Source organism: Abramis brama, assembly GCF_963993115.1.
Source record: "Abramis brama genome assembly, chromosome: 17".
NCBI classification, from domain to species: domain Eukaryota; kingdom Metazoa; phylum Chordata; class Actinopteri; order Cypriniformes; family Leuciscidae; genus Abramis; species Abramis brama.
In genome coordinates this window covers 22,492,337-22,518,956 of record NC_139979.1, presented here as the reverse complement: position 1 = coordinate 22,518,956, position 26,620 = coordinate 22,492,337, and the positions used below count along the sequence as shown (strand labels likewise).

Sequence of the window (26,620 nt, the reverse complement as noted above, 5' to 3'; positions counted from 1 at the left end):
TTCATTTCGTGGGTTTCACAACAACTGCAGTTTTTAACATTTTAACACATTTTATTTATTTTTTCAATTGGTAATGAAAAGGCGTAACAGGTCCTGCACTTGATCACAGATTCATTTATAGAAGTTGGACAATGCAGTAATAATATCAACGGCAAATCGTTCACTGTGGCTGAATCCATGTTGACTTTATTGAGTGGCTTAAATTAGAAAGCCAATTTGTCAAATAAATGATGTGAAATAAACGCTCACCTTACATGTGCATGCTTACATAAATTAGAAAACGTGATTAAACACTGAATTCTGAATTGAAAATCTTACAAATCATTTCAAAAGTGCGTCTAAGACAGACCTCCAAAAAAAAAAGTCCAACTCGTGGATAAATATGACGTTTTTCTTCACAAAAAACACTCCCGTATACAGTTTTGGATATTTACTAGAGTCAATATATATGCAACTAAAAATACTATTCAAAATTTGCGTCTTGAACAAACACATACCCAACTTTTACACCAGTGTGGAATAACCTTCTAGTCTATTCTTTTTTATTTTCAATATGTACAGTTTTTTTTTTGCAGCAACAGGAAATAAGTACAATTCATACAACTTAGGATTTGTAGTCTGTAGTTTCGACAAAGACCAATGTGCGATATATAGACTATTTTTCCCCCCGAATATAAAAAAAAAAAAAAAAAAGAATTTGTAAATGACAGAACGAAGTCTATTCAACACTACGGCAATTTATCCTCACGAAATTGGATTTTAGTAGTGTTCATGAATAAAGTGCCACAGTTTGGTTTTGAGAAAAAAAAAGTTAGCAATGACAGGCCACTTCACTGATGGGTAAAATACATTTTTTTTGTTTTCTGTTTCATAACAACAGTAAGTAAAATAAGACTATTCGACAAAACCCTCATCAGAATGCACATATCAGATTATGTCCTTTTTAATATTCACCATTTTACCAAATTCATGTCACGTATCTGTGCAGACCAAAACAGGCTTACTTCATTGTAAATTACATTTTAATCGTAAATTAAATCACTTTACAACATCCAAGTGAAATGGCCACACGGTTATTTCTCACCAGTAACACTTTATAATAACTTTTACTGTTAACCTTAACAAATAGGAGCTATTAAGCTTAACAGAAAATTAGTTAATGTACATTCAACTAGCTAAAAAGAATGAAACTTTGGTTTATATTGTTTCATACATGATATTGATAATTGAATGTGTATTATTCATCGATCTGTTCACCGTTTTACCACGTTCGTTAACAACTTGAATTGTTGGAAGTTTTTATAAAGTGTTACCGACCGAACAGCACAACCTTTTGTGAGCCGTCAAATAAGTTTAGTCCATTTGAGAAATTGTGTCACGTGCATTTTGAATGGGATTAATCGATGGAGTTCGCTCGGCCGTTCATGCCCGTGGTCGGGACAGACTCGGAAGGTTGCAACAGGTCAGGTGAGTGGCACGAGGGGCTACCGGGCACACTGTGCTCGCTGTCGGTGTCACTCCCTCGTTTCCCTCCACTCGCCCCAGACCCCGACCCCGACGAGCCTCCGGCACTGTGCGTTTTGACATGTTTACTGAGGTGGTCGCTCCGCATGAACCTCTTGTTACACACGGGACAAGCGAAGCGCTTCTCTCCGGTGTGCGTGCGTAAATGTCGCTGGAGCTCGTCGGAGCGCGTGAACCTCTTCCCACAAAACAACCAGTTACACACAAACGGCCTTTCTCCGGTGTGCCACCTCAAATGAGCCTTGAGGTGCGACGTTTTGCCGTACACTTTCCCACAACCGGGAATGTGACAGCTGTGTAACCCCTTTCTGCGGAGGCTCGCGCCAGCTGGACCCAGCCGTTCCGCCTCTTGACAGTTCGGGCAGTCGCATGTCGCTCTGCCCGAGTAGCGCCGCGCTGAGGACCGCGGAGATCCCGCCAGCGAGGCCGTCGGACCCCCTGTCAACATTGAGCCTCCCGCTCCACCCAGGGGAGAGGGACTGGAGTCTGGGTATGAGGAGAGCACGGGTTTGAATCCGTCCATGAGGTGCTGACCGGTGGTCAGGAGATGCGGGGACGCACTGGTACTAAAGGCAGAGTGGCTTAAACTCGAGTAATCTGAGTTGTATCCGCCCAGAGGAGAGTGTAAAGAAGTCTGCAGCCCACCGGAGTGAAGGGACGTCTGGAGCGCGGCCCCGTTCGGGTTCTGCACGTCAATCCAGCCGGCTCCCACGTCCCACCACGCGGATGCGCCCGTGGTGCCCACATCCCCCGTGGGTATGCCAGGGTGCGAGGACTTGAACCACGACTCGTAGGGATGCGCCACGCTCATTCTCGGGTAAATGCTTTGCAAACTGTCCACGGACGTGTGCACCTTGGAAATAAACATGGGCTGGTGGCTGGGCTCTTGAGAGTTGTTGGAAACAGAAGCCTGGAAAACGGAGTAGTCGTTTCCGAAGTGAGAGTTGGGTGAAGTACCAGAAGTTAAGGAAAAGGCACTGGATCCCGTGGAAGAGTTCGTGCCAAAAGATTCGCTTAAACCACCACCATTCCGAGTGAAAGAGGATAAACTGGATCCTAAACTACAGCTGCTGGCTGCCGCTCGTTTCCACGGGTGGAATCCTTTTCCGAACGAAGAGGAGTTATCCGAAATAGAGGAAGGAGAAGGGCTCGGGCTCCCGATTTTGTTACACGTCGCAGCCAACATGGCTAAAGGAGTCGACCCCAATCTCGGCTCCTCCTGGAACAAAAACGAATTAGAAGGTAAGCAAACATGGTACATTTGGGAACTAAGTGCATTAAGAGAACAGTTTTGACTTGCTTTCTCATAGCTATCCAGTAACCTTAGCATACCTGAATGGTGGTAGGAAAGAAATGTCTAGCTACTGAAATACAACCAGTTGTAAGCATAAAACAAAAGCGAAACACAGCATATAAATACCAATGAATGTTATACATACAATGTCGTAGTTGAGAAATGGAACTCCTGCTCGTTTCTCTCGCTTAAAACATAATCAAGTGACTCTCTCCCCGGCTGACCCAAGAAATTTTAATCCCCACGGCAGGACAATAAAGGAAACTAATTAAACCAGCACGAAACTCCTTAGACTCACCCCTAGAAGTGAAGTTGCCATCACAAAAGTGCCCTCCTCAGAGGATCTTTTTATATTTATGAATCAGAGCACTGTTTTTTTAGAGGTGTGCAATACAATGATGTGGTCCGCCCATTCCAGCACAATTGTAGCTCCTCTCACGGCTTTGAAGTGCCGCTGTGACACGGGCGACCAATCAGGAAGAGCCGTACCTTCACGCGGCCACATTCATAGCGTGAGGTCATCGATAGAGCACTTCAGACAAGATCTCCACCCCTTCCAACACCCCCCTCATAATAAAACTGAAGTTAAATGAGAAGGACTGGAAGTTTTGGGGGAAACTTTTCTATTCTTTTGTAAAGAGGTTAATACGTTTACTGCCCCTGATCTATTTTGAATTATTATTAGTACTGTGTAATGTCTGCTACAATTTGATAATGGTAAAAGAGCAACTGCCATATCACTCTTACAGGTTGTTTTGTAGATTCACTGTAAAAAATTATATGATCAATAAGTTATTACAACATACGTTTTTTGCATTGCTTTAACTCATCAAAATAAGTTAAGCAATCTTCAACTTGTTTTATAAGTTCTACAAGATTCAACTCAGTTTAAAGCAATTTAAGTTAAAATGACAAACATCAAAGTTGATTGTACTTAAAAAGGCAGCAACTTTTTTTGTGTGTGTGTGTTTTCTTAAACTATTTTAAAGAAATTATGCACCATAAAAAACGAACAGGTTATAATTTTAACTGATCTTCAAATGTTTGACCACCTGATTTTGTTAGGAAACTACCACTTTTAATAAAACTTTAATTTAATAAACAAAAGTTTATTTAAAATTTTAACCAAAGTTACATTTAAAATGTATATGCATTGCAAGTTAAATAAATACAAACTCTCAAACTCTCACAACTTCATAGAATTATGACATGCCAACCCTTTCTCTCCCGCTCTCCATAAAACACACAATAACGACAAGTAACAAACAAGGCTTTTTCAGGACTGGTGTGTTTTCCGAAATATATTGTTGTTTTTATTACGAACGAATTCGGGCATTTATTTGGTAACTGTGAACTTGTTAACTCATGTTGGTCAGTAAAAAAAACAAAAAACAAAAAAACATTTTACATAATGCATGTAAGCGTCTTTACAAGCTGGAATATGGCTTTTGTGTTGTTAACTCTCAACAGCAATACAGTGGCGAGCTATTGATATCAGGACGATGAATGCAGAAATGCTCTCAGGATAATGATGCAGCCCTGGCTACTCTATTTACATGCGCCGTGGACCGGAGGCATAAATTTCATTTGAATTTCAAATTTAATAAAGCAGGAGGTTTTTAATCATGAGAAGTTTTATTTGTTTGATATTAACATTCTTATTGACCGGCTCCGTTGACCAACTTGGTCATTATAGGACAGCAAAAAAGTTAATTAAAACGACCGAAGATTATTCATCAAATCATCTGCCTCCGCCGTGTCGCCTCTTTTATTGCGAGAAGTGATAGATGGCTGATCAGATTCATTTCTCTGTTTCTTCGATTTGCACAACAGCTCTGTTGTTTCCTCTTACCCTTTCTAATTCAGAGAACAAGAAGCAGTTGAACTCAAAATGGAGATAATAAAATACGGGGGGAAAAAATGAACCAAGACGTCGGATTAAAAGGGAATCATTTGCGTCGATTTGAAATTTCAGTCGTGTTTCTGAAACACAATCTGGAAAGTTAGTAAAGGTAATTACAGACTGAATAAAACTGAGATAAAAATAAATAAAATAAACGTAACCTATAACTTTTGCTTCAGATTTCCAGAACATTAGGCTACAACAACATTTAATTTTTCTCTCAGATGATTTATTGACTCTTTTTTTTTTTTTTTTTTCAGAAGGTTTGTAATTACAAAAATAAGAAAACCCCTTAACATTTCTAACTATGGAATCTCTATCTCACACTAAAACATTTTCACCAAAGCATCAGACAAATAGGCTAAATGTAGTAAAACTTCACGACAATAATATACATCCATAACGTGCATGCGCAACCAAAATACAAATGTCACACACACACACATGCACACACAAATGTCCCATAAACTGCAGCATTGTTTGATTGCAACAGATGCATGATGCACATACCGTGTCTGTGTCCTCGGTTTATTGATTGACCCCGCGCGCATCTCCTCTCGCACAGCAGAAGGTAGTGGCGCTCGCGCACAGGGAACGCGCAGACCCTGGAAGATAAATGTTACTTTGGGAATTGAGTTTAATTACGAATAACGGAGGAGCCGCTCGGCCACCGGTGGTATAATCAAAACATGTGTTCATGTCCTCTGACAAGACAGCGCGAGAGATGCGCGAGAACTGTGTGATCTGCAGAGCATTAGATGGATGCGCAGCAATAGTGTGTGTGTATGTGTGTGTGTGTGTGTTTATATTAAAAACACTATAAACAATTTAATTAATTTATTAAAAATTAAAATTAAATTAATAAAAGGTTAGAACGTAAAGGGGCAAAATGTGCAAATAAATATAACGGCCTATATAAAATAAATAAGTTCATTCGTGGTGTAAAACATAATATCAGAGCAGAGGTTTAATACTGTAAATCATCAAACTAAAGAAAATAACGAACAAAACAAAACATAGCATATATATATATATATACATGTACCAGGAGTAAAAAGCAACAACAAAACGTTAGTGCATGTAATATCCTGTTGCTTTCTTTCCCAAGATGTCATATAGGCCACTGAGGTTCCCTTTGGCCTGCACTGAACAGATGTCCCCATCTCTGCCTTTCTTCTCCCATGCATGGGCTACATTACCGTCATGAAATCAAGCTGAAGAAACCTGTCCCATTCGTGGCCCTAATCATCGCGTTATTCTGGCCCAGTGCGCACGAACAAAATGGGTTTAATATTGCGTGCTCTCAATAATTTTGTGAAAAGAAAAGGGGGGAAGTCAGCGGCTGTGTCCCGGAGATGGTGGGAGCACTTTCCTCTTTAATCTTATGATTATCCAGGAAAACTGATAATCCAGTGGTCTACCTGTCCGAGTCCTGCCGAACATCAGATTAATTGCCGGAATTCGAAACTAGTAATAAAGATTTAGGACAACGTTGAAAGCATTTAAATTCGATTTAAAAAATAAATAAATTACTACTTTCATGAGAGACAATTATATATTGTTTAAACAAACAAAAAAATCTATCTATCTATCTATCGAAATTCAGATTTTCTTGTTAAATAAGACTAAACAAGTTGGCCTATAGTTTTGCTAAAGAGTTTATTTACTAAGAATCTGTGTTTTCTATCTAAAGGATTACAGGTTGAATGTTCTAGCAAAAAACTATAGAAAAGTCTATAGTTGTTTATAGCCATGAATTGTATATATATATGTGTGTGTGTGTGTGTGTGTACATAGGCTACATATATACATACATTATATATATATATATATATATATATATATATATATATATATATGTGTGTGTGTGTGTGTGTGTGTGTGTGTGTGTGTGTACATATAAACTTGCTTTACAAATTATTTCAAGCATTATGAATTGTTTCTATAGTTCAGTGTAATGCCTTTGTAAAATATCATAAATGTGGGGCCATGGCCGGACTCTTTCTTTTCAGCAGGAGGTGGGACAGAGAGACCAGATGTCCCTGTGTGTGCAGGGCTGCCAAGTGAGGCTAGAGCAGTGAAGCCCGAGACACAAGAGCCCAAATGGTGTGACAAAGGAGGAGCAGGAAGCCTGGCTCTGCCTGGATGAACCTCAGAGAGCGCTAGTCCACATCCACATCCCAGCCCCAACCCCTCGGCCCACGTCCCACAACCCCATTGAACTACTAGAGCAGGGCCACAGACCATGTGCTGACTTTTTGCTGGATCACACAACCATAGACATGATCACAGGAGTGTAAAAGCTGACATATGATCACTAGGACAAGTGTGCACACAGCGTACTCCCCCCAAAAACACATTTATAATGTCATTTTATGACGTTATTCTAGGCACTTGTGTATTTAAAATACCATGTTGGCAACGAAAATAAGCTGCATTTGGGTAATTAATGAATTCACACCAACCAGATAAGGTGGTATTTGTCATATGACATACATCAGCGTACATCGCTTCTATGTGTCCCGTGTCCAATAACTCATTCATCTTGATTTAATCAGTGTTGTGTGGACACTAGATGGGGGAGGAGGCATCCAGCGGCTAATCACCAAAGCTAAACACCTGGAAACATGGCATCATGGGCTATGTGGTCATTATCATTATCATAAGCCCTCTAATTAACCAACAAATCACATGCTAATGTAACACAGTATACAGGAGCCAATGCACTTAATAAATGACAGTTGTACATTTTCTTGGGTTTTAAATATGACAACAGGTCATATTTTGCTATGATCTTAAACGTTTTTTTAATTTTTTTTTATCAAAAACTTGAATTTGGGGATTGCATGGGGCGTTTTGATGTTTCAAAAGTTAATTCTTTGATTACAATATGATTTGGACCAGAAGTTGCATTGTTAAAGTTGCAACAGAAATAAGGAGACAAACAAAGTGACATGAATTTCTTGGATCTACAATATAATCACAAAGTTATATATATATCCCACAGACAATACAACTTGACAGATGTCAAAAAATATGGATCAATAATAAATAAAAACAATAAATAAATAATAGATACAATAATAAATAGACAGACAGATGAAAGGTTGATAGACAGACAGACAGAATAAAATGAATGAATAAATAAATAGACAGACAGACAGAGAGAAATAGAATGATAGAACGATAGATAGACAGATAGATAGATTGATTTATGGATAAATAAATAAATAAATATATAGAGAGAGCTAGAATGATAGAATACAAGATAAAATAGAACAATATTTATGGATAAATAAACAAAAACAAAAAATAGAAATAAAATAATAGATCAAATAAACAGACAGAGAGAGATAGAATGATAGATAGAAATTATACATTTATAATAAATGAGTTTTTAATAAACAAACAAACAATCAAATAAATAAATAAACAAATGTCACAGAACACATTTCCAATGCTTTTACATAAGTGCTTTTTTTCAAAAATAGGCAGTAGTCTATTGACAATATGGTAATGCGAATACAGTATCTATCACTTGTGTTCCTTCAGCCATGCATGGTTAAGTGTGATGCATTCTCAGGAGCAATGCTTTTGTGTGAGAGGGTTTGTCGGGCTATTTGCTGTCCAGTGAGGTCATCAGGAGTGGGTAAGCAGGCTTTGTAAAGGCCCCTGCACAGGTGTGGCAGCAGCCCTCGCTGAAGGAGTGCAGTGAAGCACGAAACAATCATCTAAATGTCTGTGAGATGAAATGGCTAGTTAACAATCTTTTGACTGCCCCAACCTCAGAGCTTTTGTCGGGTATCGATCGACCAGCTGCCACTGGGTTATTGTCAGCCTGGATGGAAGCCCCTTTGGCTGGGAGGGATGGGTAGCAGTTTATGTGTGTGTGTGTGTGTGTGTGTGTGTGGGTAGACTGGTGTTGCTTCTTTCTAAAAGGCTTTCTCATTCTTTAAGTTGTAGTTTAGTCTAGTTAATTGGGTAATAGTCTTTATTTGAAAGATTAAAAGCATGAGGACAAAAAGGGAAAAAAATGCCTCTGAGTCATGGTTTGCAAACAGTTAACTGAGCTGCTAATGTGGGCATGTTCTTATAAAAAGTATGCACCATGAATATGAAAGAAATATTCACTAAATATGTCAACCTAAAAAAATCAGTACAATAACATATAAATTAAAATGAGTTCATTTTAAGTCAAGAATTGTATTCATCAACTTTTAAATATAGATAGATAGATAGATAGATAGATAGATAGATAGATAGATAGATATAGATAGCTCACTTTTCTGTCTCCTACATTACTCCATTGGGTGTGTGCAAGTTTGTCAATGTGAGGGACAGCCATAGAGCCAGTGGCTCTGAGTAAAGTGCTGAGAGTCAGCCCTGACTCCTACAGTTTCAGTAATTATCCACAACTGCCCATTCTGTCCATCCACAGCCATAATGGAGACCAGAGCGTGTGCCTGTCACCACTACAGAAAGGGAGGGAAGGGACAGGGGAGAGACAGGGCGGAGAGACAAGTATTTGCCTACCTCATTATGTTGCGGTGACACAATAGCAACTTCTTTTTTCTTTTGCCATTGTGACAAAACATTTAACTTAGCAAACTCACTTCTAGAGGGGCCCTGCATTATTGGCGTTGGTTTGCTTCTATTAGTTTAACTTTGTGAAGTGTTTCATGGACTTTTTAGACAATGAAATGATCCAGAATTATATTTGTTTCCAGGTTCTGTTTAGAGAACATTTGAAATCACACAAAAGTCAGTTACATTACAACTTGTATTATTATGTACAATAATTAACATAATGTATGTGTATGGTAAGTTACTAAATGTACTTTAATAATGTTAATAATAACGTAATTTAAATGTTAATTTTGTTTTAAATAATAGTAATAATAAATCATTTATATAACAGTTGATAATTATACAACATTGATAATAATAATTGATAATGTTTCTTGCACCAAATGAGCATATTAGAATGATTTCTGAAGGATCATGTGACACTGAAGACTGGAGTAATGATGCTGAGAATTCAGCTTTGTTTTCACAAGAATAAGTTACATTTGAAAATAGATTAAAATAGAAAAAAAATATTTTAAATATTAAAAAGTACGTGAAAACTTCAACAACTTCTTCTTCTTTTTTTTTTTTTTAAAGGTATCCAATTTATTTTCACATATAAAAGTGTTTCAGATTTCATAATGTTACATTCAGTGTTCTTTGGGCTCCAATCAACACGCCTGATTCGCCGTGATTTTGTCAAGACATGTTCCTGCATCGACATATTTTGCTGATCCTGGAACAACATTCCTATCTGAAAAATAACCTTATCCGACTTACCGAAATGTATATGCCTCGGATCAATCAGTGTTTTTCAACCGGGGTAAGAGGTCAATAAAACAGCTGGAGAACAATGTCACATAACATGACATTTACCTCAGGAAAGCCATTTAATGACCATATATAGACTAGAAAAATTGTTTTGTTAAAATATGTCCACTATATTAGGCTACATATTATATATATTTTTTTACTTATATCATATTATAAAGTTGTTGTTATTATAATAAAAAATACATTTTATTTCATTTGTTGTTATTTTTAACCTTTAATAATAATACCAGCTGACAGGGCTCTCTGTAGGCTATGTTTACAGCATTAGTGAGATATTTTTTTTCTTGAGAAAAATGAACATGTATCTACTGTACCTAATAATTATCCAAATGAATTGATATTGAATCAAGATGTCAAGCAATAATAAAAACAGTAGCCTACCAGTCATTGTACCATGTAGCTAAACATTGTAACATGTTGTCACTAAACTTAATAGAATTCTGTTTAGTTACCAAATGTTTTGACAATCACAACTTGCAAGGTTTTTTTTTTTCTCACAAAAAGTCTAAACACTCTCAATAATCAGGCCATTTAGATTTTCTGAGCACTGATCTCAATGCTCATGCTCCGCCCACGACCACTGATGGACTGTCCCATATTAGCATATTTCTGCCCTCAGCCATTCAACACCCCCCATGGAAGAGAGGGGTGGGGTGAGCAGTTGCTCATTATCATTTAAAGAGACATGCACCGAAACAGGTCACTGTGAACAAAGCTGTTTTTGAGGAGATAAAAAGGGTGTTGTTTTACACAACCATTGAGGAATTATATATACGTTATACTTTTAATATTACAAACTTTACATGAACACCCTAAAGAATCATACCAACTTGTGGAAAATGGGCATCCGATGACCACTTTGAAAAATTGCGATTAAACAAACTTATGCAATCACTGACTGATCATCTCAATTATTACATTTATGTTTATTATATTTGTTGATGTTATAGTTGATGCCCTCCAAAGTATGGTCTTCTTCATACACTGCTCACTTGGGGAGGGAGGTGTATTGATTTTTTTTATTTATTCACAGACATTCCTTTTGTCCTTCTATAGCCTGACACTTGTTTTTAATCAGTCAGCTGATGTCTCTTGGCTTATAATTTGTGCTCGGTTGACACGAAGAGAATTTAGATGTCACAGACAGAAAGGCGCTGTAACTGTGCTGAGGTCAGCAGGCACCTGCAGAGCTAGACTCTAGAGATAGCTGGCGGCATGTCATTGCAACAAATAATGTTCCTGTACTCGAAGAAAAAAAAAAATCCTACAAGCCTTGTACTAAATAGCCCTAAAAACCAATAGTTATAGTTTGCTTCTGCTCCCTTTTATGATCTACCAAATGTCTGTCAAACACTTTTTTGTCTCAAATTATATATTTTTTATTTATTTATATTTTTCTCTAGGCACTTACCAGAAAACCCGCAGAAAGATGAAACGGAGACCTCAGGAATATCGCCGGTTCAAATCTTCTCGTACCGTCAGTCGCCAAGGTCTCAAATTTGGGCTCTCTACTTCTTTTGAAGGACCTGGATCTGATGTTCTCAGCACTGCTTCATCTGAAAAAGAAAGCTGAACAAAAGCCCTAAAGATGAATAATATGTATGAAATCACTTTTGGCAGTAGACACACGACCATGTTCTGCAAGTCTGAGACACTTTAGGGGAAATAAAGATGTAACTGATATGAGAAATGATGTCTTTAGTTTGATTGTGTGCCTTAGAACATGTGGATACATACAAGCTAATGAGCATTCAGATTATGCTTAGCTCTTTATTGGATTTTTTTACTGGCTCCAATTTTCTCTTTGCTTGACTCATCCCAGCACTTCAGTGCAAGCAGGGGTGAGCACCTTTTTTTTTTTTTTTTTTGAGGTGGCTTAGGCTAAATGAGATCTGCAATATATATGTGTAAGTGTTCGCTGTAGGCTAGTCTTAACACTATCAAAGTTCTCAGGAACCCTCCACCTCCCCAGCTCCACCTGCCTAGATCGGACACAGGATTTATATATGTCTATTCATGCAGCATATATGCTCACAGAAATGTGCCTGTGTATCTAACGGCAATAGCAAGTCCATACTTGCTCGGCAGCAGCAACAGCATGCGTAGCAGATCAAATCCTCAAAGACCAAATACATTAACATTGCTATTAACATGCCAAAACTACTCAGTGAATGGCCATGATATCATAATTTTTATTAAATTGTCCAACTTTGCATTCAAAAACCCATGTGCATTTCCCTCCTTAAGTAAAAATCTTGTTGAGGAAGTAAAAATGAGAGAATTGAGGAATGGAGAGATGAGGGAGGGGCTTGATAAAGGAAGTCAGGACAGTCTTCTCGCCATGCAATTTAATCACTGTATACCCAGGCAAGTATTGACAGTTGTCCTGTGGAAGCTATTAAAGTTGCTGTCCAAGGTTAAATGAAATTGCAGTTTATCAGGGGAGCATTGAGAAAATAAGGGAATCTGCTGGAGCCGGCTGATTAATGTGAAGCATGATCAACACAAGGGGGTTCATTAAACCATACATCACTAGGGTAATTTAACATGTCATCACGCCTGCTGTCTCCCCCTGCAACACGTGTATTTATGTGTGTGTGGGGGTGTGAGATTGTGTGTGCTTTTTGTCATGGTACATCAAAGAATTAGTGCAGGTTTGGGTGTTGGCGGAGCTTATTTTGTGAGGAATGATATGCAGCATTGTACCAAGCTTAAAATAAAATTATGGTAATTGCTATTATGCTCCTCCCCTTGTTTGGTGTTTGTAAAAGCAAGTAAGCGCATGATGGGTAAGAAGTGATTTGGAAGGGTAACCTTCACATATGGTTGTTTCTGTGGGCACTATGGCCTTGTGCACTTTTCAAAAATAAACTCTCATAAAACACATTTCAGATTCTCACTCATTTAATGTGTCTAGCAACGTCCAACGGTGTAGCTATAGAATACATCGCAGGAGAATTCTGTTATTTTTTATTTTTCTGAAAGCCAATAGATTTCTCTGGTGGAAATGTCATTTCCAACTTTTTTATTTTTGTAAATTGGCTAACATCTTAATGTTAATCAATACAACTTGATTGAAAATTACGTACAATAAAAAAAAATATGAAAACAAGTAATATTTATTGATTTTTTTTTTTCATAGTCGGCTACATAATTCTTTGTAGGCTACAGAATTGTCTTTTTGGTAATCTAGCATGTGATGTAATGTAACATTAACCTTGACCTCTCTATCGCCATCTGTCTTTGAAATTAAATGGCATGTTACTTGCGTAGTAGCTCTTTTACGTCGGTTGTGCTTCGGTACTGCGCGGATGAATCGTCACCTGTGATCGCCAGTCGGAGCGGGCCTGCTGTATCAAGCCTCTGACGGTAATTTTCAACAAAGCCTATTGAAGAAAAAAGTCATCAGAGCAAGTAAGGATCATGTCTTATCTACCTATATGGTTTGAATTTGGTTTTGGCACAGGCAAGCTTGGTCACTTTCACTTGTTAAAGTTCACTGTGTGTGCAGTTAGAGGTTTGTTTTGACAATGAATGGGTGATTCGATAGAGGTCAACTAGGGTTGGCGTTTAAAACATGTTAAATGCTAGCTATCTGACTAGTTCAAATCCTACGCAACACTATTTACTGTAGTTATAAGCCACACAAGACAGCAGCCGATATTCTGACGAATAACCCGCCAGCGCCTGTGTTACAATATATTCGGTTCGTGACCGTGAGATATTTGGTTCCAGTTGGTGGTGCATGCATGAATATTCATGAGTTTTCCATGTTGTGGGCGTGTCTTAAAAGTGTCATCATTAGGGATGAGTGTAGTTAAATAATGATTTTATCACTGATACTTATCAATAGTCTTATTGACACTCTTCTCTATAATTTGGCGCAAAAACAATAAAGACATTAAAAAAAGAAATAAAAAGATTCAGCAGTTTCTTTATTATTAATTTTATTTGCAGAAAATTCCATGTTTAATAAAAGGAAAGAAGCTACAGAAGAAGGTGAAATGCAGAAAAGAGAAAGAAGAATATACAGAAAATAATTTCTTAGGATTTAGGTTTACATATTCATTGAATATTGCTCATATAGCATAATTTACATTTGAATGTTAAAGCCTTCTTAAAATAAATTAAATGAATACAATTTTTAAATTTGAGGTAATAAAAAGAAGGAAAAAACATGGTTTTATAGGTAAAACATATTGCAGGGAAAAATGGATATGAAGTTATTTAATGAGCTTCCTCACTTAACCAGTGTTTCCTCTCTGGCAGCAGCTTTCTTCAGAAATGTTGAAATCGTGGAACTTTCCCTCTGTTGTAGAGGGGTTATTTTGTCGCTGCTAAAATAATAGAACATTTATCAATATTTGTTTACCGTGAAAGATCAAAACGTATTTGAACTAGTTTCAGACATTTTTTGCGCTCCGTGTAAGTGACGTCATCGATTAAACAGCACATACATTTGTTAAATATCAGTTTGTTAAATAAATTAGCCAACTTCCAATCACCCATTCAACTGCCAGCAAAACTAACAAAAAATCTCGTCTACACATAAAGACGTAATTAAATAAAAGCCCAAACTTTTATAAACAAGAGTTTAGGTTAGCCTAACGGGTGAGATGCTAAAGGATTTTTTCGAAGACACCCAGGGCTCGAAATTAACTTTTTTACTTGGTAGCACTGGTGCTCCCAACTTCAAAAAGTTAGGAGCACCAGCAAAAATTTAGGAGCATCCACCAAAAATTAAGGAGCACCACAACTACAAATTATATATTAACAGATTTCATTTCACTGGGGCTTTACACATCCTGTGGCAAAGATTTGAAATTTATGGTGCTTCTCATTTCTTATTTGTGCATCCTCGTTTCCTTTCCTCGCGTCTCAGCTCCACCCCCTGTAGGATGCGAGTGAAGGCTGCAAGGAAAGAAAATGAGGACGGAGTAATCAAATGTAACTTTTTTTATACATTGGAATACTTGATCACTCAAGCATCACTTCACTGCGTCATCAGCAGCGTTCGAAGGATCTGCCCTTATGTTGTTGAAGTTTGTTTATTTAAGAAATTCATAATAAGTAATAATAAAGCAAGATACCCTGTTGAAATATGTGAGATGTGTGGTTTATATAGACTGCAAAGGTAAAGTATAAATCAAAATTATTGTGACCGATGTGAAGGGGGAAGAGAATTTATACGTGCGTCACGTTTAAGTCGATAAACTCTTCCGCATAGGATACACCTGTGTATCCTCACTCATGACTCCTCAGGAAGCCTCCTCACTCCTCGGCTCCTCGTGGTGCAATTAGAGAATTGAGATGTCCTTCAAGATGGCTGAGCTCGATCGGTTTCCGGGTCATAGGATGGAGGATGGAGGAGCGAGGAGACGAGGATGGATATTGAGAAGCACCCTTAGTCTTCTGGCTCTATATCATCTCACCCCGATGCTATTGGCACATGATTCGTCATTTGCATACGTCACGTTAGTCGCAACTCCGTTCTTTTTCCATGAGCTGCAACATAGGTTTAAATTTAGTGAAGGCAAGCTCTTCTTTGGCGATGGTGTAGCGGTAGGGATGGGGCCGATCCGATCCAGTATCGGTATCGGGACCGATACCAGCGTAATTCAAGTATCGGATTTTCCCGATCCAACCTGTGGAGATATCCGATATCCATGAGTCATGTCTGCGCTTTAATGTTGTCTGCTGAAATGACTCCGAAAGTGATTCCCGCCGGTGAGCCTGCTAGCTGGCTGCAAACTGCGGAATGGATTTCCTGAACAGAGGCGCGGCTCAATGAGACACAGAGTTATGAGACACGCCCCCGCTCAGGAAATCCGTTCCGCAGTTTGCGGCTAGCCAACATGTCGCTTCACACTGGAAACGCAAAGACAGCAAAATGCAATGTTTGCAAAGCCGTAATTCAGAGCTCTTTAAAGCTCCCTCGCGTCGTACAACACAACGAACGCAATCAAACATTTTAAAAGCAACACATTACTGTGCGTTCTCACCAAACGCGAATAGCGCGTCAAATTCGCGTCTACCGCGTCTAGTTGGACGCTTGAATATTTTGAATCCATTCGCGCGCCCAGTACGAAATTGACGCGCGTCTGAGGCGAAATCCGCTTGTCTGTTTGCAAGATGCTGATGTTGATCGAGCATTCATCGAGAGTTAACGTTACCGCATCGGAGCGAGGATCACCCTTCAGATAGTGTGTGTGTAAGATGTTTACACTTGCACTTTTCTTATATTTCAAGACTCAAGTATTTGATTTTGACATTTTGGGAATGTAATAAATATTGACATGACAATCAATTTGAAACCCTTACAGTTGCATATTTGTTTTCAGAATGAGATTTTTCCTGTTAACAGGATTTTCTGTTTTTCTGACTTCCTTTTCTGACCTTATTCTTACCTCAAGTTGCCTTTTGGGGCATACATACATGCATACATACATATCATACTTGCCTGTTGAGAGAAGTTTATTTCAGCATCATATAAAATAAACAATAATGATAACAAAAATATTAAAGCAAACACGGCTCTGGTATCGGAATAGTATCGGTATCGGCCGATATCCAAATTTAGGTATCGGGATCGGATCGGAAGTGAAAAAATGTGGATCGGTGCATCCCTATGTAGCGGTGTTATATTTGACGTATAATTAGCTCTGGCAATAGAGTGGAACGACCAGCAGCATCCTGCCGATTAAAAGCCTTAATAATCGAACCTGATTTGTTTGCAACACACCTAGCCTGCATTTTTTGCTTGGCACTTGGCACTCTATTGCTATTAATATGCTGTATTAAAGGCAGGGTCGGCAGTTTTTTTCTAAAAAAAAATTATTATTTTTTTTAAACTTTATTTATATACCAATACATAATTAAAATGTAAGTACTCTGAAAAAGAGAGTATAGAAATCGAGTGTCTGTAGTCCTTGCAGGACTGCAATAAACACAGCTACTTATTCCATTCACTCCCACCCCCTCCCTTCTGGGCTCCTTCCAAAGCCACGCCCTCAAAACACATGAACGCGCGATGCCGACCACTCAGCTGCCAGCTGGAGGGCGCGTTTACGACGGTTTACCAGCGCCGAGCGGAGAGGAGCGCAGTGCATGTAGTGACATCATGTCAGAATCACATATAATAAAATACCTAACTTTATCATTATGAATATAAACAACTAACATGGCTGTTAGTACTCACTATCAAGCTAGCATATCGATACTGGTAAAGTTTAAAATATATTGAGTTTGATTCGGTAACGAGCTAGGCTAGCAACATAAGGCAAAGCTAAAAACAGGTTGCATTGATACACGTTTTCCCATTACCATCAGTTACACTGTGATGAAGGTGAATTTCGTGTAAGATTCATAACATATACAGTGTTTTGCATGTAAGAGCTTCCACGATGAAAGCACTGTTGGCTCTGATGAGGACTAACATTACACTCCGGTGACAAGTACCCTACCTTCCTTTCTACCTTACTAGTTCCTTTTTTTGCCTTGTTTGCCTTCGCTGACTGTATATGCAGGTACTGGGAATTTTGACTGCTCTTTCTCTGCCATTATTGTGATTCTTCCTAGCTTCCGTGCCTCTCTCTGTGCCTCTTCCCCTCCTCGAGTCAAACGGGTGCGCGCATGTGGGCAGCTCCTGTAGCAGCAGGGGTGGTAGCCATGGTAGCGAGGGAGAGTGACAGTCGCCCAGCCAATCATTTCATTCGTTCTGAATGGAAATAAGTAGCTGTGTTTATTGCAGCCCTGTGAGGACTACAGACACTCAATTTTTATACTTTCTTTTTCAGAGTACTTACATTTTAATTATGTATTGGTATAAAAAGAAAGTTAAAAATTTTTTTTTAGAAAAAAACTGCCGACCCTGCCTTTAATCTTTGTTAATCTTAGTTAATAAAAATACAGCTGTTCATTGTTCGTTCATGTTACTTCACAGTGAATGTTAACAAATAAAAAAAAAATCCAATAATGTAGGCTATTAGTAGCCTAAATGTTGAAATTAACATTAACAATGGTTAACAAATTAACAAAGTGCAGTTTATTAATAGTACATGTTAACTAATGTAGTTAACTAGAATTTATTAAATGGAACATTATTGTAAAGTGCTACCGATTTGTTATACACCTATTCAGACGTCTCGTGAGTTCAGTGTTGGACAGATCAGTTGTTTTAACCATTCATTAAAGTGAATCAGTTCAAATGAGTCATTAGTTCGCGAATCGGACGTGTCACTAGTGGACGTGTAGCTGCTAGCCTACGGCATGCGTTGTGTGAATGTGATTATCCCGGCAGTTTATTTTTTTAGCACAATTCACACTCCGCGGTAATTCAGGAGAAAAAAAATCTCCGAATGCTCCACGTCAGAGTGCGAATTACCCCACCATAATTGGGGGGTACTGCTCCTTCACTTCTTCTATGACCATCATGGTTCACTACCATATCAATCCCCACCGTGATCGTCAAGTGCAACATGTGTTGTGCACCACACATACAAGGTCTAAACATGCGACAAACTGATAATCAGTAGGCTACAGAATATCTCATTGTTATTATATATCCAAAATATAACTGTTTTGATAGAAGTTAAGTGCACTGAAATACCATTCTAATTACTAGTAAAAGTAATACCTTTACAAGAAGCCTATTGCCTATTTCAGGGTTTTTTCAGGGAAGAAAATTTTGTAAATTTTAAAAATAAATTCATTAATCTGGTGCACTTTGAGTCACCCGAATCCACTATTAAAAATAAATAATCCACCCACAAACCGCCTATATTCTTTGATTTAGCTATCTGCATCTGATCATCACATTACAATTATTCAAATTCTTAGTGTTAAGTATGATAATATGGTAACATATCACACTGAAGTAGGCTGATTTAAAATGAACATTTATTTAAAATAATAGTTCTTCTTTTGGCAAAATTACATTTCCTTAATAGCCTAAACAGAGGCTTTACTCCCTTCAAGCTTAAATTGACAATGTTTCATTACATCACTGTTTGAAAACACTTAGAATAATTTTTTGTACCTTTATAAAGGGCATTTTCCCCTAATTTTATTAAATGTATGCTCCATCTTTAATTTCAAATTCTTAAATTTGAAAAATATATTCAATTAAAATAATTAGACACTAGGCTGTTACCAATAAAATTAAATAATTTACATTGAAAAATTATAACTGTATTAAATTCGATTATTTTAAATATTTTTGAATATAAAAATAAGAAATGTTGAAAAGAATGATACTTTATGAAACTAGCGTTTTGTCATTCAACATTGACACTTGCTTGAGAAGTTGAAGTCGTTCTCTATCTCCGTTGCTTCTAGCCAAGGTGGTTAAAAATGGTACGGTCCACAATAGGGGTGTCTGAAATTGCTTTACATTAAAATGTTCCTACAGTGAAAATAGGAGTTGACTTGTATTGTAACTGTAATTATATTTTTTTCACAATATCAGAAAAATTATCTGACCCCCCCAAAACTGATATTTCTGTCCCTTTGGGGGACGAAACTATGCTCCACGTGAAACTTTGGTCTTCCGCCCTTTTTCTATCGTGTCAAATGATTTTGATAATATGCGCGAGGGAGAGAGAGCAGGACAGGTCTCGTGTTGTTTGAAGACGTGAGAGTGCGCGCGCGCGGCCGGGGCTCTCTCTCGTACTTATATGCGCCCTGTCAAGCGCAGCAGTCATTCTATTCTACATTACTCACCGATCAAATAAGGCTTTGGCGGCCGCCAAAAAAAAATCAATGCAGGAAAACCCCTGGATTGATTATATAACGTTGAATAGAATGACGGTCCGGCCATCGCGTATCAGCGCACACAAGGTAAGTTAGGCCTACACACTGTGAAGTAATTTGCAAACGTTTTTTAGAGAAATGAAAACAGGTCGCACCACAAACATTATTTGCACTCGCACAAATGCTCCCAAATATATTTTTAGGTCGCACAGATTAAATTTCAGGAGCATATGCGACCAAAATGGTCGCAATTTTAGAGCCTTTCGAGTTTACTATTTCTATTAAGTAAATATTCAACAGATGTGTGTCAATAACACGTAAGAAAAGTGTCAGGAACAGTTGTGTGTATTATTTGTGTGATTTTAGAGACTAAACTCACCTGAAAGCAGTGAAAACAACAGCGAGAGAGGGAGTTTGTTGCTTATCAGTTGTGTTTGCTGCGCCGTTTCCATGGCAACTCTGCGCCGCTCCAGGTTTTGAAAGCTGCATCACGCGCACGCGATGAATATATATAATTAATTATTTATTTTTGCCTAGCCTATAAATAAACGTTGTATAGGCCTATATAATGTTTATATTTATGAGGACGTTGTGGTAAAGTTCCATTTTTATAATCTTGGCTAACATTCCAGAAACGTAGTGGGCACGTCCTCAAAAGACGTCGCTAGTTTATCACAAGGAGAACGTCGTAGAGACGTGGTCCACTCACCAGATAACTTAATACAATCTTTGATGAATTAAGTAAATTATCTATATAATATCCAAATGGCATATATCACTAGGAGGATAATACTTGTAATGCAATTTTCTTAAAAGTTATCTGGTGACCAGTGGATCACGTCTCAACAACGTTCTCCATGGGATAAACTAGCGACGTCTTTTGAGGACGTTCCCACGTGCCCCCTTTTCATTTGAAAGTGAACTACTCCTTTAAGGACATGGCTTAAACACACAAGAGCAAATCACGAAATCCAAAATACATTTTCCCACGAAATCCGACCCGACAGCTCAAAATATAAATAATTATTGTAGGCTTACCCCAGTGAAACAAGGATAAGAATTAGTTTTGGGGTTTTTTTTGTACTAGCATAATAATAGTCTAGTGTTTTGTTATGAAAACATCTAGGCTACACATAAGACATTATCTAAAAATGATGAAGACATGGTAAAAAAAACAACAATATGGAATTCATATTAAAAAAATTAATTGATAATTTTAATAAAAATCTTTTGAAAAAACTTTCAAAAATTATCCACCTGTATAGGCTGCGTTTAACTCCACTTGACACACTCGCAAACTTCATAGGCACTTCCTCTCGGGTGAATCCCCGCGGCCATTTTGAAGTGCATTCAACTTCGTCAAGAGGGAAAGGGTAGTTTATTTGGACAGACACTCGACCCCTCGATTTTGTGTAAAGGTCAGAGTCTACTCAATATGCACACTTCAGGCAAATCCATAGACCACAATGCAACATGATTGTGACATCACAGCAGATCACGCTTAATTTACCCCCACACAACTCTAGTGTATGATATTGGAGTTCATTTGACATTTAACTGCATAATACTTGTAGCTACCTTAAGCTGACTGTTTTTTTTACACAGTTATAGTTTATTGTATTCTTGTAATTTTCATTTATGTAACAGCTCAAGCATACATACAGGCCCTATATAATGGTGCGTAAAACAAATTTATAAGGAAAAATGCTGTGAATAATAAATTGTCTCCCCTGCGGATTCCAAGTGACCAAGGGCTTAGGGTTCCATTTAAACGCATTTCAAGGGTTCTGCCAGTAGTGGGCACTCATACAACGTAAGCAATGGCATACATCCGAGTGAACAAGATGGAGGGAACTTAGCGAGGGAAGGGCATAAAAATGGACTTAAACGCAGCCATAGAATTATTTTGAAATCTTTAATATTGTGAACAACTTTATCACTTTGATAGGTGAACAGAAAAAAAAACAGTGACACACACGTGCACTACATCATTTCTGCCCGGGATGTCTGGTGTTTCTATTAACATCCTCATCGTTTCCCAGTTTCCCCCAGTGTCCGGCCCTCTCTAATCAGGAGGGCCTCATGATCACTTGCAGTTTTGCAGTGGGACTAGCGAGCAGGCATAAATAAGGCTATGCTAATAGAGCTCGGCAAGACATGTCATTTATTATCAAGGATTTGTTTACAGGAGGATAATTGATGGTGCCTGCGGGACAGTGGAGAGTCGGACATGAATCACGGGCCAGACGAGGCTCTTGATAAGGCGCTGAGAGTCGCTCGTAATTAAGCGGGGCACTAGAGACCAATTGTTTGTGGAATGATTTGGCCGGGGCTAATTGACACTAATTGTTTAATCTGATTTTCTTGCCTTCCACTGTGATTCTAAGTCAGGCCCTGTAGAGCAGTCATCCACAACACTGTATTAATGAGGTCTGGGAGGACATTAGTGCGTGTATGGATGTGTGTGTGTGTGTGTGTGTGGTCGAGGTTCATGCATATGGAAGGGAATTAGTTCTTGGAATGTCTGATGGTTCTCGAGGGAATTCGCATTTATGAAGGAGAATTGGGAGAATAATGTTGTACAATATTTTACGCTGTCTTTTACTGCAAACAATTGGGTATAGTGATCTTAAAGGGTAACTTTCTCCGCTAATGTGTGGCATGTGGATACAAACTTCCAGCCCCGGTTAGCCCGCACACCTTCAGTCAGGTTATCACACAGTGAGAACAGCAAGGCTGCTTCAGTCGATCTGATTTACCAGTGCACTTCAAACCTCTCTGAGAACAGTTCAACCCCACTCTGTTCCAGCTGACTGACACATAATGGCTTTTAATAGCCATATTACTTAAAATTACTAGGTCAACAGTAGCAAATGTGTTTCATGGCTCATTAGACAAAAATGTTAGACAAACAGTGCCTCTATATTTAACATTAGCGAAGATGCAGGAGAAATGTTTTCATGCTGTTAATACGGAGTCCAACCGAGTCTTATACTGGGGCTTTTCGGCAAACGCATCGAGTTCCTGGAAAATTGGCAGGTTTAATTTCTTGTCAGGGATTTTTATAATGTTATGACTGTATATTAATTTAAATCACAAATCATGTAAGAACCTTTGCAACAGTGGAGATTTAACTCTAATAATAAGACATGGTACCAATAGGAAAGGGGAAAAAATTATACACGATTTTATTTTAGTTGATAAATGGAATAAATACACAGTTTTTTGTTTTTATGCTCTCCTCAATAATTATTGACCAATATTCAATATATCAAAAATAATAATGACTTACAAGGTAAATTATTGATTTCTTTTCTTTAAATAATCAACATTCAACATTTACTCATAAGTGGACAAAATGAAATATTCCACCTGTGCATGCTCAGTATTTTTCTTTGTATCATTCGTGTTTTAATGATTAAATAATTGTGCCGCCTTATTCCATCTGCTTTTTAGTAGGTAATATAATTAAACTCTGGATATGACTTTTATATTTTAAATTTGAGGAAGATATTAGGACTGCAGTGCAGGTTAAAAAGTGTATATGATGATGATTTTGTCATATCTGAACTGTTGTTTTTATTCTTCAGGGTAGCTTAATGGTTCTGTGAAAAAAAAGAAGAAAGTTGCCAGACAAAGTTGTCTTGCTTTATCTGATTACGTTTGACACATTTATAAAATTACTTAAAGATGGGATGAGCCAAACCAATGAATATAACATCCAGCCACATCACATTTAACACTCATCAGCCTTGTAGCTTTTTTAATTAACACAAACCGTGATGAGATATTAATGATGATTAGAATGTGTTATCAAGATCACTCGTGGTGAAGGGTGGAATTTCGCTGCGCACCTGCCAGAATCACAGCTTGGTAATAGTTGGCACGCAGACAATAGTTCGAGAAGGATATTTTCATTATTTTAGTCTTGAAAGATAGAAGAATTTTAATGTCTAATAATGTAATTGATGTTCTTGAAATAGATCAACGAAACTCCACCAGATCCTCATTTCATATTTGAACATTTCTTTTGACTTTCACTGTTCGCAGTGCAGCTTGTTTATAGGCTGAACATTATTTGCATTTCAATTAACATTTATCTTGTCAGTGTCTTCTCAATGAAGTATTTGTGATTTATCAGGGATGGCTGCCTTTACTTTGTGCTAATAATTGGATGCTATTGAAAGGATGAGTTTCATTGATTTTGTCGATGACTGCGGACATTACTGGCGCAAACCCTAGATTGTCAGCAGGGTCTGTGTTGAGCCGCGATCAATGACGGTGAATCTTCCCCCCTGCTTTTTTATTTACTCCAGCCTGCATTTTCTGAAACATGCAATAGTTCAGGGAGATATTGTCACGACTAAACCCCCCAAATCTCCATTTAGATTAACATCTATCAGATTTATATAAAACATTATGTCTGCCCTCCGATCCTGACAGTGTGAAATGTTGAATACAGGCTAAAATGCATAGGAATATAGAAATAGCATGAATATATAATTTCATTTAAAATTATTCAGAACATAGATAGGCAAAAAGTTTGGGGTCAGTAAGATTTTATTCGAAAGAAATAAATTCTGTTATTTAGCAAGGATGTACTGAACTGATCAAAGTGACAGCGCAGACTGTGACAAGAATCCTGAAAAAAAAAAAAATGCATTGGTTTCCATGATAATATTAAATAGCACAACTGTTTATTTCAATAATGTAAAGAAAATTGAGCACCAAATCAGCATATTAGAATGATTTCTGAAGGATCATGTGCTGTAATGGCTGATAAAAATGTGGCTTTGCCGAACAAATAATTGCAGAATCTGTGTTCTGTGAGTCTTTTCATGTATATAATCCATGATAAGCAGGATATTTAATTTGTATATACATTTCAATCACATATATCAACAGTTTCATTCAAACTTTGAGCATGTTTATCAAATGACGGTGAGAAAATTAATAAGAAAACAGGTTCCTACTCAGTTGTCTTCCAAGGTGAACAGAGACAATAACTTCACTACCTTGGATTTATCTCTGTCTAAACATCAGACAAACTCAACACAACAAAAAAAGAGTAGGAAAACGGGTGTTTTCTGTGAAAAAACGAAATCTTTTTTCTTCTCGTTTCTTTCCCAAAAAATAAAACGGTCTAACACCGACAAATGGACGATCCTGACAATCTACCTTGTAGTTCTTGCCTTTCCCTATTACTCTACCCATAAACACCGGCTCGCATGCACTGTTGGTGCGTTGACGTTTGCATATCCCATTTTCTAGGAGCTTAGAGAAAGGTCACTTGTTGTAACCCATCTGGGACTCACCGGGTTGAATGTAATCAGTATGCACTTGTTATTCCGGGTGCCTGTGCATTCTCTTTTTATCTGCTTGTTGGGGAGAAGTTAATTTCCCTTGTGACCTTTGTGTAATAAAACAGCATTATCTGTTGCACTGGGGAAGAAGCAAATTAGCTTTCTCAGTAGTGTTTTGTCACAGAGGTGATCACTTATAAAGTTATTTACTTAATTAGATTAAGAGCGCTGTAAAGGCCCTGTCTAGAGTGAGGAGGCGTATCTTGTCTGTCCGTATTCTCTCGCGGCCCGAGAGAGCACAATGTCTGGGCATCTCCGCTACGTTCCTCATGTTTCTGAGGAGGATTATGATGATACCGATGGCAGGCACTTCCTAGTGACCGAGTCTAATTTTGATGGGTCGCACTCACTGTGAAACGGTTATCTGAAGTAGGCCGACGAGGGTGGTTAGATGACAACCATTTTAACACCCGGCTCCTATGTGGCTGCTCAGTGCTCGTCTGGAATCACCTGAACTGAACTGAATGACAAAAGCTCCATACTAAAAGCATTATAAGCGCCAATTCCCCTGTCTAAAGCTCTTAATGTGGCTATTTTGCACAGCGCTGCACGAACATGTGCTATTTGATAGCCTTGAGTTTCTTTCAGCCATTCAGTTTGGCTAATCCTCCCCCTTATGCTTAGACTGAGGCCTGATTTGTCGGTTAAACTGGATCTGCCACACTTTGTCCTAAACAGCATGATGGCAATCTGTCAGTGCGGAAAAGCAGGCCAAAATTTTGTTTTTCCTTTCGCTGATTGCAGGTACAAGTCGTGTCGGCTTGTCCTGCAAGTCTCTACTTGTTTTTATTGCGTTTGGTTACGATGCAGCGAGTTTGTTCAGATAAACGTGCATCTTCACTTTAAAAAAAATAAAGCTTCCAAAAGGGGGTTTTGCAGCGATGCCATAGAAGAACCATTTTTAGATTCCCCAGTGGACTTTTCAGAACATTTCAGAACCACCATGAAGAACCTTTTGTGCAATGGGAAATTTCCATGAGTGTTAAAGGTTCTTCATGGAACCATTGATGCCAATAAAGAACTTTTAATTATGACTGGAAAACAAGCCAAGGAGGTGCCACAATACATGCAGGCCGACTCGTTTTGGGGGGAAACTTTCTCACACACCTCATGGCTGATTTTTGTGAATGGAGAGCGGGCGGCAAGAGTCCCACAGGTATCTGTGTGTGTGTGAACCTCTGAAGGTGAATGCAATGCTTTGCTGACCCGTGGAATCTACCTCATTATCTGGCCCATTGTGCTATTCTTCTTCCTTGGCCCCTTTCACACCCTGTCACCCAGCCACCTCCACTGCCACCGGCCTGGCCAGCTCATTCATGTCCCTTCAGCCCATTGTGAGGCCCCTGGAACCCAGGGCCCTGTAGCGAGCAGGGGGAAAGGGCGGCC

The 26,620-nt window shown here is 38.3% G+C and overlaps 1 protein-coding gene across 3 annotated transcripts; it reads right to left on the bottom strand.

The window, feature by feature from the left end:
• Positions 1–35: 35 nt before the first annotated feature.
• Positions 36–5,343, bottom strand: sp8b (sp8 transcription factor b). Of its 3 annotated transcripts, none has more exons than XM_084087925.1 (2): positions 2,964–3,140; positions 36–2,743 (listed from the first exon to the last, which is right to left on the bottom strand). In XM_084087925.1, the coding sequence occupies exon 2, from the start codon at positions 2,708–2,710 to the stop codon at positions 1,397–1,399; it is 1,314 nt and encodes a 437-aa protein (XP_083944051.1). In that variant the 5' UTR covers positions 2,711–2,743; positions 2,964–3,140; the 3' UTR covers positions 36–1,396. The 3 variants fall into 3 exon arrangements, with proteins under 3 accessions (XP_083944051.1, XP_083944052.1, XP_083944050.1); XM_084087926.1 differs by lacking the exon at positions 2,964–3,140 and adding an exon at positions 5,232–5,343 and having other exon boundaries at positions 87–2,743; XM_084087924.1 differs by having other exon boundaries at positions 87–2,743; positions 3,117–3,229.
• Between the last annotated feature and the right edge of the window lie 21,277 nt (positions 5,344–26,620).

Excerpts from the sequence above, each read along its gene's own strand:
- sp8b (XM_084087924.1), bottom strand. The coding sequence starts at position 3,137 with ATGGCAACTTCACTTCTAGGG. Across the intron at positions 2,744-3,116 it reads TGGCAACTTCACTTCTAGGG|GAGGAGCCGAGATTGGGGTC; the intron begins GTGAGTCTAAGG and ends TTTTTGTTCCAG.